The 17,610-nt window shown below is 37.0% G+C and overlaps 1 protein-coding gene across 1 annotated transcript; it reads left to right on the plus strand.

The window, feature by feature from the left end:
* Positions 1-367: 367 nt before the first annotated feature.
* slco3a1b (solute carrier organic anion transporter family member 3A1b) lies at positions 368-16,362 on the plus strand. Its single transcript, XM_084108328.1, has 10 exons — positions 368-894; positions 2,702-3,161; positions 10,287-10,385; positions 10,530-10,790; positions 12,140-12,304; positions 12,424-12,622; positions 12,808-12,943; positions 13,239-13,411; positions 13,537-13,601; positions 14,374-16,362. Exons 1-10 carry the CDS (start codon positions 757-759, stop codon positions 14,748-14,750), a joined length of 2,073 nt encoding a protein of 690 aa, XP_083964454.1. The 5' UTR covers positions 368-756; the 3' UTR covers positions 14,751-16,362.
* Positions 16,363-17,610: the final 1,248 nt, after the last annotated feature.

Here is a 17,610-nt window from a genome sequence, read left to right on the forward strand (position 1 = left end):
GAATAAAATTCACTTTGACAATTCAGAAACAACTGCACTAAGTCTGACACAAAAATCTATTTTTTTCTCTTGATTGAGCCCTTTTATTATTGATAAAATTATTAATAGGCTAAATCTGTTAATGCATCATCTTGAGGTCGGTCTATCTATCTATCTATCTATCTATCTATCTATCTATCTATCTATCTATCTATCTATCTATCTATCTATCTATCTATACAGTACCAACCTACCTAACTAACTAACTAACTAACTACCTACCTACCTACCTAATAGATGTGTTTTGTGGGAGGAGGAGGAAATAAAGAGAGCCAGTAGAAATGAAAAGGAGAGAGAGGTCATCATTTGGTGCAGGCTGTGGTGTAGATGGGGACACGCATGAGCTGAGTCCTCCACACCGGCAAACTCTCCTCACGGAAGAACAGCGGACTCACTGTAACCGCCTCACGTAATACTGTATCGCAGTTTCCGCGCGTGCCGCTGATGTTCATGGTTATTAATAGGCTGCATTGGTCTTCCGTCGCTTTCTTTGAACCATTCAGATCAACGGATCAGATGCGAGTGCGCAGTTTTTGAGGTGACAGTCCTAAGAACGCTCAAGATTCATTTCATAAGACTCGATTTGAAAGCGGACCGGAACCGGAGGCGATATTAATGGAGCCGTGCACGTCTTGTTGAGGATCCATCTGCACTCGTCCTCAATGGTCACCTTCTGTCCGAGCCTGTCTTTCTGCTTGCTGCAGTCCGCATCAGAGGATGTACGCTGAGGGAAGCACGACAGACACTGAGCCAGACGCGTGCCAGAAGAAGACATCATGCTTCTCCAACATCAAAATATTCCTCATATCAGAATGTGCCTTAATGTTGGCACAGGGCACTGTAGGAGCCTATCTGGTAAGTCGAGCCGATAACACAGGCATCTCATACTAGGCTACGTACGCACTGTATGTGGATGACATTGAATGGTGTCCGGTACGCATCGCTTACCTTTACCCTAAAGCAAGATAAATAAACCACATCATGATGTGTAGCTGGGGTTTTGCGTGCGGTACTGCGACTGCTTTATTTCTACGTGATTTAGAGGCGCTATAATGGAAGATGATCATCAGTCTAGTGAGTGGCCCAGTGGTCGATTACCTTATTTTGTCTTTGAGCCACGGATGCACTTATGGTTGGAAACAAAAATATGTCACAATGATCAGACCTTCTATGGAAAGATGTTTATTCCTTGAAAAAAATAAAATATTTTTTTAGTAGGCTATTCTAATACTATTTTTATGTTACTGTAGTAGTAGGCTACTAAAAGTTATCTTACAGTGACTAGTACTTTTATCAATTTCACTATTAACTTTTAAATAAATGCTATTAATTAGATGCTATATGCTATTGACTAGGCCCTATCTGTTTACTAGTAGGCTACTCATTTATGAGATAGTAGCCTAATTCCTTTACGACTAAGTAGAAATAAGGAACTATTCCGAATTTACTCATAATATGAGTAGGCTACTTACCGTTTTTTACATGCAAAATTAATACATAATTTTAAAACAAAATGCTTAAAAAACAAGTTTAATAATTTTGTCATTTTAATTTTATATTTTGGTTTTAGGGTTGTTTTTACTCTGTAACTTTATCTCCAAGGATGCTGAAAAAAATATATATTTTGCTAACTCCGGCGCATTTACAGTAGTGTTTATTAATGTGCACTAATTCCTGTTTAGTAAATTAATGAAAAAAATGTTTTTTTTAAAATGATTCCATCTATTTACTAGATGCATTTCAGTTGTTGCTGGTACTTATTTTAGTTGCACTAGTAACTAGATACTAGTAGTTATTCTTTAGTTATTTATAACTATTAAAATAGGGTAATCCCGTTTTCCTATCCAGTTATTACATGTAACATTTTTAACTGAACTAAAGTAGTGATTCCAGTCTTTACATATGACAAGCAAAAAAAAAAAGGATTTGTAAACTCACAAGATAAGAAATGTTATAACAAGCAGAATAAGTACTAGAGTCTCAGAAAAAAAGGTGCCAAACTTCAGATGCCCATATAAATAAGTGACAAAAATGTGCAATATGTTGCCAATAAAAATAGTGACTGGGGATTGAGATAGTGACTATTAGAGGAGAATGTACTAGTATCTAAAAGGTACTGGTGACTAATGGGAGTAGCCACTACTAGATTACTTACAACTAATTAAAAAACAAGTACTGGTAACTGAAACATAGACAATAGTTAGTTTAAAGGAATAAATGTTAAAATGGCCTGCCTATAGACTTCACATTAGCTTTCAGCACAAGAGAAAGATTCACACAGTCACGTCACTACATGAATGCATCTGCTCTTGAGTAAAGTTATTATTTTTCCTAGGATGATGATTTTTGTATGTAAGTGCAAATATGCCCTACCTTTTGCTTTATCTAAGGTATTTAACATGTTATGTATGTGATGTTGTGACCTAAATGGCACATGTATAAATCGCTTAAATAATTACATAGTCTTTTTCAACTCTCAGAACATTTGATTTATACCTTCAATATTGTGTAAATGAGTTCTTCATCTCATCAATCTATTCTATTGCTTAAGATCTCCAAGCCACGAAAGCATAAACAACATATTATGGGTGTGAATATGGCACGTGGTCATTGCTCATTATCTCACAGCTTTGTAATAGTATATTTTTTCTTTATATTTTAGGTCAGTGTCCTCACCACACTAGAGCGACGTTTCAACTTGCAGAGCGCTGACGTGGGTGTGATCGCCAGCAGCTTTGAGATTGGCAACCTTGCCCTCATCTTATTCGTCAGCTACTTTGGGGCCAGGGCCCATCGGCCTCGGCTGATTGGTTGTGGGGGCATCGTGATGGCGCTGGGAGCGTTACTGTCAGCACTGCCTGAGTTCTTGACCCACCAGTATGAATATCAGTCTGGAGAGCCACGACCTGTGGGACAGGGAAAAGACGTGTGCTCCAATAGCAGTCGGGGTGGGCTCTCTGATCCAAGTTATTTCTGTGGGAATAGAACCAATACCAACATGATGTACCTGCTGCTGATCGGAGCTCAAATGCTTCTGGGGGTTGGAGCGACACCCCTGCAGCCGCTGGGCGTGTCTTACATCGATGATCATGTCAGGCGTGAAGACTCCTCCCTTTATATTGGTGAGAGTGATCTACACAACCATTATTGTGTTATGTGCTCCTTAATCAGAGATATTCTGGGTGACAAACAGTAGCACATATTTATATTCATATACAAACATATGAAAAATGCACACATTATACATACACATTATTTTGTTCTCTTTCCTTAATAATGAAACAGAATAGTAGAAGAAATTTTTAGTATAGTGGAGGGTACCTGGTGACCAGGGGTACCTAGATTTTATAGACAGATTTTGATTTTACTTTAATAAACCTATTGTTAAAAACCTTTATTAAAAAAATCAAATGATTAATAATTATTAATGTAATTAAATAATGATAATAATAATTATTATTATTTTAACTTTTGATTCAGTTTAGGATTTAAAAAGTAAAATTAACAAAGTAAAAAATAATAATTATTATTATAATTGGTTATAATATGGTATAATTATTGTAATGGTTAACACTTTACAATAAGATCAGTCAATGCATTAACACATATTAGCTAACAATGAGCAATACAATTATGAGCAATAATAGTCACACTATTTAGTATTAATCTTTGCTAGTTAGTTAGCTAGTCAAAATACAACTGTTCATTGTCAGATACAATGTTTGATTTTAATAATGTATTAGTGAATGATGAAATTGACATTAAATAAGATTAATAAATGCTTTAGAATTAGTTTTCATTGTTAGTTCATGTTAACTAATGTAGTTAACTAAAGTTAACAAATGGAACCTTATTGTACATTTTTTATCAATTAATGTAAAAGTATTGTTCATTGTTGGTTTATAATAACTAACATTGAACATTAGGTAACACTTTAGTTTAGGGTCCAATTCTCACTATTTACTCATTTCTTATCAGCATGCATATTACTATGATATTGGCTATTTATTAGTACATATAAAGCACATATAACTTCCTTATTCTGCATGACCATATTCTATACATCCCCTAATCCTACCTTACTTAGTATTAATAAGCAGTAATATTAATTAGGAGTTTATTGAGGCAAATTTGGTAGTTAATAGTTAGTTAATAGTGATAATTGGGCTTTTAAACTAAAGTATGACCGAACATTATTGTGAAATGATACAGATGAATTGTTTTGAACAGATTTATTTGCTTTAATCTATTCTAAATCACTTCAGGAAAGAACAACAGCATCTGGTTTAAATGCTCTCCTTTTGCTACTATTTAAAAAAAAAAAAAACACTTATTTTGCTGTATTGTAGAATGCAAGTTAAAGATAAATACTGTCTTTTAAATGGTACTTCTTGAACTCCTGGTAAAACATGCTGGTCAGGCACTAAAGAAACACTACAGAGTGTTGTTTTTATTTTAGGGCATATCATGTAGCACTACCGTCAATATCCTGGGTTGAAACAATAACAGCACCTATTATTATTAATGATTTATAAGCCACAAAATGTTGTATGCTTAGCGCATCAGCTCTTTACTGCTTCCTGGAGGACTCCCTAGCAGAAAGCTTTTGTATGAACGTACACAAACGCATAGTTATTGTGTGTGGCTGGTGTAGGTTTGGGGTGAACTCACTTGGGAAATTTCCAAGAATTGAGCTTAAACCCATTGGTTTAGAGTGGTGCACCATTGTCTTAATCTCCTGTTGCTATGTTTTCAGGGTGTAAACAAGAAGCAATGATGGCCTTCAGTGCCTGTTATTTCTGCGGTGAAGCTAATGTGTGCTGGCTGCTCTGTCATCCCTCAGGCAGCTCACTCTTTCTCACTATTCTTCTCACTCTCTCTCGCTCTATTCTTCTCACTCTCATTCTCTCGCACTACGACGATGATTCTCCATATATTTGATACAAATAAAGACTAGATCATCAACCCCAGACTCAAAAGTCTTAAGAAAGCTCCCGAAATATAACCCTATAGCATGGAAGTTGACTATTGTAATTGAGTAGCTTTCCACAGGTATTTCAAGGTCCGGATGTGAAGATTCTGTGTGAATGTCTGTGGGTTTGTGTGTGTGCGTTTCACATCATTTCTGCTGTGTCTCCTTCTCTGCAGGGTGTTTGACGTCTTTGCATTGAGCTGACTTGACTGTCTATGAGCATTAATGTCTGTGCAACCCCAGCAAGCTTCTTTCTCTCTCACTCTTGCGTGTTTTAATCCTTTGTAACCTTTAAAACTGGACCCGTCTCCTATTGAAGCATAGTGTGTAAACTAGCACAGACATAAACATCCTCTTTGGAGACAGTCATTGCTGGTGGGCATAATGGAATCAGTCATTTAGCTGTTTGATCACAGAGGCTTTGGTTAACAGAAATACATTTGGCATCTTTCACAAAGGCACAAGCAGAAAGGCCTATCTGTTTAAAGTGAATTATCCAGCGTTTGTATTCATACAGAATCCTATAGTAAGAGAACTGATCTAGGATTACATAGTGGTAACATAAGGACTGACATTCTTAATCAATTTCATCCAGACTAATGGATAGAACTAAAACACTTTTTAAAGATCCAGAGCAAATACAACTTTGAAGTTCATGTTACAGACCCTTCTGCCCCTTTACAGCAATGAGATGAGGTTCATTCGTTCCATAGTAAAGGCCTGTTCACACCAAGGACGATAACTATAATAACTATAACGTTTTAATAACCATTCTAATTCTATGTGAATAGGGAAGTCCACGCCACAACTATAACGATAACGTCACAGAGGAAAGATATAGTTGGAATCACTCTCAGAACAGAAAGATATCGTTGGACTCACTCTTGTTTTCCAGGTGATGATTGATGAAAACATAGACAGCCAATTAGAATCCACCAGACTTTAAAGGTCTAGCATTTAACGCGGGAGACAACATAACCATAGTGCGTGCTTATAATAAACTGATAATTGAACTTCAACTCAAACCAATATTTCATGTCCGTGTAGGTTTTATTCAGCTGTGTCATCACAGAAATAAATTACATTAAAAAAATAATAATATATATATATATAAAATAGATATTTTAAATGGAAAAATCCCGTTTTTACTGAATTTTTGATCAAATAAATACAGCCTTGGTGAACATAAGAGACTTATTTCAAAAACATGTAAAATCTTACCAAACCCAAACTTTGGAATGGTAGTGTATTTATTTATTTATTTTGTGTATAGCCGTATAATGCACAGGATAATGTACAGTCAGTCAGTCATTACTGCAGAATAAACCCCTTCAGGATGATACACGATCACCCCTTCAGCTGCGTCTGACTGTACATTATCTGTTACATGTTCATTTATAGTGTTCTCTGATCATGCTTATGCTGTGTCTGGACAGATAATTACTCGCCGAATGGTAAAACAGCTGATAGTACAACATTTACTAACACATGCATAATCTATATGCTGGCTACCCCCCTTTTAGTATTCCTACAAGATATAATAATCAACACAGAAATGTTTGTGCTCATCAGCTTTATCACAAACTCATCAGGTGCCAGTTATTGCAATGAGAGATTATGCAATTTAGCTATTACATTTTTTTTTATGTACACAATCATTAAAGGAAATAGCGTCTTTACTTTGGGCTACTTGATGTTGTGTCTCAGAAGGGAATACAGTTGCAATCAAAATTATTCAACCCCACAGAGACTGTAATAATTTACAACTGTAAGCTTTTCTAATGATACAGAGTTTTAAAAAAATTGCATCTATAAGAGTTTAGTGGCAAACTAAAGTGATAATGTCAATATATAATGTAATGCTTTTGGGTAATAGCATTTTTTTGTAATACAGCTATGTCATAATTATAGTCATAGCTGTTTTTAAGTCACTTATTTTTATAGTATGGTACAAAGTTGTGTTAAAACACAATTAAGCATTTGGAAGCTCTATAACAAAACTGAATTAGCTTGTGCTGTTACACATAGGCCTACTTACATTTAGCCAATCCATGTGCTAAAGTGGATTAGCAAATATGGCCAAGTCAAAAAAGCTCTAACAAAAGCTATAGAGAACAAAATGTTGTATTACATTAGAAAGTCTATGGCTACAATAAGATTTACAAACCACTAAAGGTTTCTAGAGACACAGCTGGCAGCCTTATTCATAAGTTTAACATGTGTTGTACCAGAAAACCTTTAAGGGTTTTGAGATAAAAAGCGCAATATCATCAACGGGAATACAATTTTTGATTAGAGCAAACGAGAAAAACCCTCAATTTACTGCCAAAGACCTGCAAGATGACCTGATGAAAGGAGGAAAAAACATTTGCAATGCAAAGAATAAGAAGAACACTAGACAAGCATGGCCTTAATGTTGGGACATCTTGCCGAATGCCACTCTTGACCAAGAAAAACATAAAAGACAGGCTTGAATATGCTAAAATTCATTTGGATAGACCTGTGGAGTTCTGGAAGAATGTGGATATGGAGTGATATGACCAAACTGGAACTTTTTGGATCTATGGATCAGTGGTATGTCTGGAGCAAAAAAGGCAAAGCTTATGAGCAGAAGAACACCATCTCAATGGTCAAACATGGCTGTGGTCCAGTCTTGTCATGGAGGTGCTTTGCTGTTGCAGGAAGTTCAAATCTTGACTGTATGAAGGACACAATGAACTCTTTGAAGTATCAAGCCCTTTTAACAAAGATGGTGATTCCTTCGATGCAGAGATTGAAGCTTGATGATCAATGGACTTTCCTGCAGGACAGCCATCCCAAAGTATACACCCAAATCTACTTAAGCCTGGTTCAGGGATCAGTCGTGGAATGTTCTTGAGAGGCCTGTACAGTCTTCAGATTTAAATCTCACTGAAAACATCTGGTGGAATTTGAAGCAAGCAGTGGTAATGTGAAAACCAAAGATTATCAGTGATCTGGAAGCTTTTTCAAGCGAGGGATGGTCCAAGATTGAAGTAGAGAGGTGACAGAAGCCTCTAACACTTACAGGCAGCATTTATGGGAGGTTATAAAGAATAAAAGATTCTGCACAAAATTTGACTTTTGGGGGTTGAATAATTTTGAGTCAATTAGATTTATGTTCTCAGAATCACTCAAATGTGTATTGATAAGCTTTATTTAATAGTTTACTAATGCCTTTGTTGAATTGTTTTCATGAAATGTCGTTCTCTGCAGCAAAATGCCTTCCAGTTCAAGGGGGTTGAATAATTTTGATTGCAACTGTACGTTATAATTCCCCTTCTGCAATAATAATAATAATAATAAACTCTTAAACTTTGCCCTAAAAAGATGCTATTTACATAAGCATCTAGATAATTAGCGCAAATGCCACCTTAATAACGTGTGAAAGATTTAAATTAACTTAATTTAAAGGCACAGTATGTAAGTTTCGCCGCTAAAAGTAGCTTAATTAAAACAATAATAAAGGCGTAGCTTGAGGACGCCGTGAATGAGTGTGGAATCAGAGGAGTTGTCATCTTCACTTCCACAGCCGATGGAAAGCAATCTGATGGGACTCAAGGCAGAAATCATGTTCATGGATGAGCTAATGTAATAACGTTTTATTATCATCACTGTGGTGTGAAGCAGGGCGGGGCCGAGAGCCAAGGACATTTTACTTTGTTGTTTTATTATGCTTACATGCCGCTGTCGGCCACTGCCGCTCCTTTCGTTTTGTTTCTTATGTTTATTTTACGATTAAAGTTACGCTTACCGCCTGCCTCCTTCTTCCCTGAACTTGAACTTTGTTACAGTTACAGTTGATGACTTAAATTCACATTATTTTATTTAATTCTAATAAAACAGCCGCAAGCACTACATATCTACTCATACAGGTCACTTTTTTTGAAAAATTTAAATTGTGGGGTAAGTTAAAGGGGTGGTTGAGTATGATTTCACTTTTCTAACTTTAGTTAGTGTGTAATGTTGCTGTTTGAACATAAACAACATCTGCAAAGTTACAACGCTCAAAGTTCAAAGCAAAGGGAGATATTTGCTTTTAAAGAAATTGCTTTTTAAGGACTACAACAAACGGCTGGTAGGGACTACATGACATTCCTCCCGGGTTAGTGACATCACCAACCCTAGAATTTACATAAACCCCGCCCCCTGAACATGATTTATAGATTATCATGACAGAATATGCTAATCAATGACTAGAAGATAACTACACATAAGCTACATAAATTCATCAACTAACCATTCAGAAATGTTGTCTACATGTTGTCATGTCTTCTTGAGTCTCTCCATCTTTCTGACTTCGGTTTGAACATAAAAGGCTAAAAGTTTTTGAAATGTTCAGTGCGTGTGTGTGAGGTAAAAGAACACAAGCTCTTGAAGCTCCGCCCTCTGTGCTGAGAGCAGCAGCTCATTTGCATTTAAAGGGACACACACAAAAACGGTGCGTTTTTCCTCACCCTCAAAAAGTGACAATTTTAACATGCTATATAAAAATATCTGTGGGGTATTTTGAGCTAAAACTTCACATACACACTCTGGGGACATCAGAGACTTATTTTACATCTTGTGAAAAGGGCATTATACCACCCCTTTAACGTAGCGCTGTTTTACTTGGTCAAAACAATCATACTATAATACGCTTGAGTGTGTTGAAAGTTATGACTCTGTGCGTTCATTCAGTGGCTGGTATGAGACACTTGTTGTACACTGCAGTAAGCTAAATTGATATTAGATTATCATATTAATAAGAATAAAATGAGTGTTGTCTCTGAGGCATGATACAAACATGTAACTTGCGAGAAAACAAGAGATTCAAACAATAAGACTAACCGTGTTGAACTATATAACAATGATTAGTTTTCTGTTGATAAAGGTATCCAAACAGTTGCTCGCCTGTCTAGTAAAACACATAATATATTAAAGCGTGTTTCCATGGTTTCTACTGAAGTAAAACTATTGAGGGTAATGCAGATATGACGTCATTGACAGGCAACGCAATGACACGGGCCATTACACTGGTTAAAAATAGCTGGTTTCTCTGGACTTAAACATTGTTGGAAACATTTGGGATAATGTAAGTACACAAGTCAACAAAATATTTAATATTGTTTTAGTGGTTTTGGATATTTTAATCCAAAAACCTTACATATTGTGCCTTTAAGTGAATTGACAACAATCTGGGCAAAACTCTGCATGAATGAATATAATTTTCCTACGTAACTATTTTGACTATTTTGTGTGTTGTATTGCATTACAGGTATCTTATTCTCTACACTGGTCTTTGGACCAGCCTGTGGTTTTATTCTTGGCTCTCTGTGCACCAAAGTTTATGTTGATGCAGTCTTCATTGACACATGTGAGTACCGGCATCAACAATCAATCCCTTTATTAAAATGTTTTCCTTATTTGTTAATGGCTTTGGATAAAAGCATCTGTTAAGAATTATGAATGAAACTGTGTCTCAGTAATACCTCATCAGATCTCTGTTCACTCCTGACAGCCACGCTGGACATCACTCCTGACGATCCACGCTGGATCGGTGCCTGGTGGGGCGGCTTTATCATATGTGGCCTTTTCCTCTTCCTCTCCTCGTTCTTCATGTTCGGGTTCCCGCAGTCGCTGAACGAGCCTGGGGAGGGCCCGGGGGGTGAGAGCGAACAGGCCATGCTGCCTGCTGAGCTGGTGCAGGAGTACGAAGGAGTCAAAACCTCGGATGACCCGGAGATCAGCACTGGCCTAACCTGCTGCCAGCACCTGCAGGGTGAGACAGAGGACAAAGAGAAAGACTGTCTAAACACACAGAGTTTGATTTGTCAGTGTTCATTACTTGTAGTAGTTTTAGTTTTCATTTCAGAGTAGAGAACAAAACTCATCTCTCAAAATGCTGTTAGTGGGATAGTTCACCCAAAAATGAAAATTCTGTCATTAATTACTCACCCTCGTGTTGTTCCAACCCCGTAAGACTTTCGTTCATCTTTAAAACACAAACGAAGATCCTTATGATGAAATCTTGGGAGCTTTCTGTCCCTCCATTGACAGCTACACAACTAACTTTGATGCTTCAAAAAGTTCATAAAGAGATCGTAAAACTAATCCATATGAATAGAGCGGTTTAGTCCAAATGAACAGATTGAATTTCGGCTTTTATTCACATATAAACATTCATCAACTCACACATCAGTTGTGGTAAATGGAAGCACAAGCATGTTCGCTTGATGTGCGAGAACCAATGAGGTTCATTCTCATGTTCTGCATGTTTAAGCTTCAGCAAGAACCAATGAGGTTCATTCTTGTGTTATGCTGCGTGTTTGAGCTTTTATTTATGTTCGCCTGTCAATGTTTACATGTGAATAAAAGCCTAAATTCATGCTGGAGGATGCTGAAGAAAAAAAAAAATATTTTATAAAAGTATATGTTAAACTTAGCATGTTAACTCAAGATATTAATATGTGTAACAATATTTTTTAGCACAACCAAATGTTATATTCCTACTGTTTTAGTCTGCTTTCTAAAGAATGGCTAGAAATTATTCGCAAGGCAATTATAAGGGAATTACAACTCTTTAGGCTATTAAACATAAAGCTGATTTGAATTTTTTGCTGTTGTGAAATGTAAAATATATATTCCTATGTTGCAACCTTGCTAAGCTGCTTTCAATTATTTTGTTTTACATACCTTCACAAGGCACTGTACACACACACACACACACACACACACACACACACACACACACACACATATATAATACAGTGCCTTGCGAAAGTACAGTATGTGAAATAAATAATTACACAATACAAATAATTTATTAATAGTTCAACTTTACATATCTTAATATGTATATAATATGTAATATCTTGCTTTTGGCTTTAATTGCAATATAAAAAATAAAAATAAATTATATATATTTTATTATGTTTCTTACACAGTATAAATGGATATTTACATATAAAAATAAACAGCTGTCTTTACATTTTAGTAAGAGGATGGGGATGGGCATCATATTTGTGGATCCTTGACATCAAAAAGTTTGAAAACCCCTGGATTACAACATTCTCTTCATCTACATCTTCATCAGATCATCCATTTAATATCAGTGTAATGTCGTCTCAGTTATCCCTAAGGTGACTAAGCATCTGCTGTCCAATCCGGTGTTCACCTGTGTCATTCTCGCTGCCTGTATGGAAATCGGTGTGGTGGCTGGATTCGCTGCCTTCCTAGGGAAATATCTCGAACAGCAGTTCAACCTCTCAACGTCCTCCGCCAACCAGCTCCTAGGTAGGCAAGTCCACAAAAACGTCCAAGTCATAAAACACAGTTTCAAATAAAAACAGTGCAAGTAACTGAAAGCTGCTTGTCAATTGTTATTTTAATTTTTTTTTTGCTTGTGTGTACAGGTATGACAGCAATCCCCTGTGCTTGTCTGGGCATTTTCCTGGGCGGCCTCCTGGTGAAAAAGTTGGATCTGTGTGCATTAGGGGCTATTCGTCTGGCCATGCTAGTCAATATCATCTCTACGGCCTGCTACGTCTCCTTCCTTTTCCTTGGCTGTGATACGGGCCCAGTCGCTGGGGTGACTGTTGCCTATGGCAACGAGTGAGTAGAGCGCTACAACATAAAAGCCTCACAAATTTTTAATGGTCCACAACAATTGGCAATAAATACAGTCACTTAGAGTATAAAGACTTTTGTGCTTGTAGCATTAATTTTTACAGAGGATCATGTTTATAAACTGTGAATTTGTCATTCTTACTCTTCTCGTAATTATTCTCTCCATTTAGGAGTCTAGGCTCATGGGAGCGGACGGAGGCCGCATGTCTGTCAGGCTGCAATTGTTACACGTCTTCTCTAAGCCCCATCTGCGGCTCCAACGGCATCACCTACCTCTCCGCCTGCCTGGCTGGCTGCACCCGAGGAGTGAGTCTCCTTCCACAGACGTTCACACACACACTCCCCAATTCAGACAGATCAATAGACTCCGGCACACATCTGCTTAAATGCTTCCTAAAGTCATAAGTAGCAAGAGTTCTTTTGGGAATGCTCATTTTTCCTCTCTCTTTTAGATACATCAGTCCCCTTTGTCTCAAATATTCAGTTCTTTTTTCCTCTGGATGGCCGCTAGAAATCCCCAGAGCAGCACTTAAGATCCATCATGAAATATGCACTCAGCTCTGCTCTCCTCCCTCCCTCCCTCCCTCCCTCCCTCCCTCAGAATCTGACAGGCTGTAAGTGCATCGCCCAAGGCGACGGGCCCGGGACAGCCACGCCGGGGAAGTGTTCCAGCCCAGGCTGTCAGCAGGCCTTCCTCACGTTCCTAGCAGTCGTGTGCGTCTGCAGCATGATCGGAGCCATGGCCCAGACTCCATCCGTCATCATCCTGATCAGGTAATGCTGCTGGCACCAGTAAATTTAAGTCCATGTCACTGGTTTCGTGAGTCTTAATCAGCCATGGTTGTCATCTGCACATCATAATGAACTAGTACTAAACTATAAGTCATTGGTGTCTGTAGAACTGTGAGCCCAGAGCTGAAGTCTTACGCCCTTGGAGTTCTTTTCCTGTTGCTCCGGCTGCTAGGTAAGATATTTGCATAACAATTTGTCCAAGTATTTTAAACATGCATCCTTATCTTTATCTTGGTTTGGTTTATATCAATTAGCTTAAATAACTTGTATGTGCACTACCGTGTAAAAGTTTGGGGTCAGTAATAAGTTTCTTATGCTCACAAAGGCAGCATTTATTCAATCAACAAAACAGTTAAAACAGCAATATTGTGAAATATTATTATTATTAGTAGTAGTAGTAACTATTTTCTATTGTAATGCATTTTAAAATGTAATACACTCCTGTGATGGCAAAGCCGAATTTTTTGACTTCAGAAATCATTCCAATATGATGTTTTGCTGCTCAAGAAACATTTCTGATTATCAATGTTGTGCTGCTTAATATTTTTGTGGAAACCGGACACATTTTTCAGGATTCTTTGATAGATATTATCAAATTTATATGAAACAGAAATCTTTTGTAACGTTATAAATGTCTTTAGTCCCTTTTAATCAATTTAATGCATCCTTACGGAATAAAATAATTTATTTCAAAAAAGAAAAACACTTTTGTAGGGTAGTTCATATCAAGAACTGATAAAATGTAAATGTGCACAACGAATGCAATGTACTGTGCAAGTCACTTTGGATAAAACCCTCGGCCAAATGCGTAAATGTAATCTTTAAATAACAAATTTGTGAAGAAATTAAAGGCAAATTCAAATATAAAGGAATGAAAAATCTTATTTTTACATTTAAAAACAAGTACTGTACAATTATACTGACCTCTGTGTTCTATGTCCCAGGTTTCATTCCTCCACCTCTGATCTTTGGCATTGGGATTGACTCCACCTGCCTACTGTGGAGCTCTGTGTGCGGCATTAAAGGGGCCTGCATGCTTTACGACAACATCACCTACCGCTACCTTTACGTCAGCATCGCCATCGTTCTCAAATCCAGCGCCTTCATTCTCTACACCATCACCTGGCAGTGTCTGCGTCAGAACTACTCCAAGTACATAAAGAACAGTGAGGACTACCTGACCCCAAGCCAGCTGTTCGCCTCCAGCCTCACCCTGGACAACCTGGGCAAGGACATTGCACAGAACCCTTCCAACCGCACCAAGTTCATTTACAACCTAGATGACCACGCCTGGAGCGAGAACATGGAGTCAGCCATATAGTCCCACCCCAAAGAGGGCCAGCTGGCCTATATGCACATGCTAATTTAGTCTCATAACGCTCTCATTCAAAAGAAAGTCCATGCAAGCCGATTTCTGCACATTCCCGCTTGGGAGAAATGGGCACTCTTTTAGCGCATCCAGGGTGTTTTAACTAAACCGAGCCAAATGAATTTGACTGTTACTGTAGTCAGGACTTGTATATGCTGGATATATGATATGTGTAGATGAAACGCATCTATCGTATTAGGGGATGTATTAGGTTGCAGTTCCAAAACCGAACAATTAAGGCCCATTCAAACCGAGGATAACTATAATGAAAAGACATAGTTCTATAAATCATTCTTAATATAAAAGAATAGCAGAGTCCACACCACAACTGTAACAGAGAAACGATATCTTTGAATCATTTTTTCCAGCTGATGAACGATAAAAACATTGACAGCCAATCAGAATCCATCCTGCTTTAAAGAGCTCAGGCATTTAAAGCGGCAGTCAACAAAACTGCAGGCATAAAGAGAACGATAGCGCGCGTTGGTGTGGACGCTAATATGGTTATTATCGTTATAGCTATCTTTATAGTGTGAACGGGCCTTTAATCTTCCATCAGTCGAAACTAGCCCCAGCTTACATATATAAGCACCTTTTTTAGGTTTCATTTTGGATGGTCTTTTTAGTATTTTTAAAAAAAATGTAAAGAATATTAGCATATGAGTTCTATGAATATTAGCTAATATGTTTACTTGAATATCGTGAGGCTCTAATCAGTCTATTTTTATGGAGGGTCTTAGAAAGCTTGATGTTATTACTCAATCTCTCCTCTGTACAGTCATTAGACTTTAAAAGACATAGATACAAGTGCAGAGTTCACACAAGTCATGTAACCTATTAATCAGCCTAAATACATAATGGTGAACATATTAGGCCCGTGTCTGTGAAAACGTATAGCTTGAATAGACAAAAGGTTCATTAGTTTTGTGATGCCTCGTTATTTGTCATCTGCAGAGGTCCTGAGCAACATCTAAAGCAACATGTAACATTAATCAGTAGTTGTTATCAAGCAGAGGACACTGAAGGATGGAAAGAGGGATTTATTTCAATGCATGCAGGTATTGCATGTTGATGCATCAGAGTAGGCGCATGGGAATTTTAGGGGATGTATTGTTTTGGAGAAAGTAGACATTTCCCTTCTATTACTCCAGCATCTTCTTTAATGGTGTTTTATACAGTGTGCGCAGAGTTATTAACGGTATTACGGCGCCTTGTATACATTTTTTCTTCCAATCTGTTCGATGTGTTCAAGGAATTCGCTTGGAAGACCAAATGCAAAGGATTAACACAAAGTTTTACAACAGTTGTAAAACATGTTTTTTTTCCTCTTTAGCAAAATATATAAAACAAGGAAATAAACATAAGGAAATTATTAGTGAGCTACTAAAATATCAATCCGAGTTACACTAAATAATTATAATATGAACAAATATTTAAAAATGACTTCAGAGTTAATTCATACATTTTTGTATGGCATTGGACCTAAGAATTTGTTTCATATACTTATGACTTATTTTCTATGCTTTTTCTAAAAAAAAAAATAAATGTAAAAAAAAAAAAAAAATGCAGGACCGAAAGGTGATGGATCCATGGTAAATGTAACAAAGCGGAATGCTTTTTATAAAGGAAAATTATGTTTCTGCTGCTCTTGAAAGATGGTTTAACTGGATGCAAGTACACTGAAGAGACCCGCATAGGGCAAAACCCAAACCCATTATCACCCTTCGTGTAAATGGCTTCCCAAGCACATTATTTTAATGCATTGCAATATACGGCGAAACGCTTGATTGCTTGAATGTTGAGGCCGGAGTCAATACAAATGGGATGATACAAGAATGATGTCATTGTTTATATAATCATTCCTCTCTATAGATAATTCATTGCCGTAAAAGTGCCAAAGTGATGCCATTTAAGTGTTCTGAGTTCTCTCTGAGAGGCCGTTCTTCATAATGCTGGAATTGTATATGACCGCAAGATGCTTTATTGTATTGTATGTAGACATATGTGATACCTTTAGCAACCATTACACCTTGTACATAGTGACATTTAAGTCTATTCTCTCCAGAATGTAGAATATAGCGATGCTTTAGGCTTTTACAGGTGATGTTACAAGTCTTAACTTTGGACAAAATATATATTATTGTTAAATGCAGATGGAGATTATGTTATGCTTACAGAGGAATGTTGTGGTATATTTTTCTACCCATGTCTGTATTACAAAGCTTATGTGTAATGGCCATAAAAGGTGTACAAAAAAAAAAAAAAAAATTACATGAACGACTATCTGCACTAAAGCATCGTCCTCGCATTTTTATTATGAAGCTCAAATTATTTATTTTCCTCTGTTGCCCAAGAAAAAGTCTCTGCACATTAAGCATTCGTAACAGAACATGATTTTAGATGAATATGAACCTGATTAATGTACAAGCACCTTTGCTCTTCATTTCAACCTTACCATAAAGTTATTTGGAAGGCTGTTAGGACTTGCGTAACTCCGGAGTGTTTAGTATGCCTCACATCATGTTTAGATGCATTTTACATTTGTTTTCCTTCTTTTTTAAACCCTAACATCAGTACCATATGCTGCAAACACTAGTATACCACATAAATGATCTGATTATATGCAGCATTAGCATCTGTTCACATTTACACAGCTTAATGTTTTAACCTCTTATTAAATAGTACAACTTGGATTGAAAACATTACAACTGATTTGTTTGCTCAGTCTGTGTTCGGTTTTAAAAGCTTGATCTTAAATATCTGTAGTCATCAAAAAACCTTTGAGACTGTACTTGCTGTTCACAGTGGCATA

This window comes from Abramis brama (assembly GCF_963993115.1).
Source record: "Abramis brama genome assembly, chromosome: 3".
Taxonomy (NCBI): domain Eukaryota; kingdom Metazoa; phylum Chordata; class Actinopteri; order Cypriniformes; family Leuciscidae; genus Abramis; species Abramis brama.

What these genes read in the sequence shown, in the direction of transcription:
- slco3a1b (XM_084108328.1), top strand. Translation starts at nt 757, where the DNA reads ATGTACGCTGAGGGAAGCACGACAGACACTGAGCCAGACGCGTGCCAG. An exon ending in TGCAGTCTTCATTGACACAT is followed by an intron (nt 10,386 to 10,529) that starts GTGAGTACCGGC and finishes CACTCCTGACAG; the next exon opens with CCACGCTGGACATCACTCCT. An exon ending in CTCCGCCAACCAGCTCCTAG is followed by an intron (nt 12,305 to 12,423) that starts GTAGGCAAGTCC and finishes TTGTGTGTACAG; the next exon opens with GTATGACAGCAATCCCCTGT.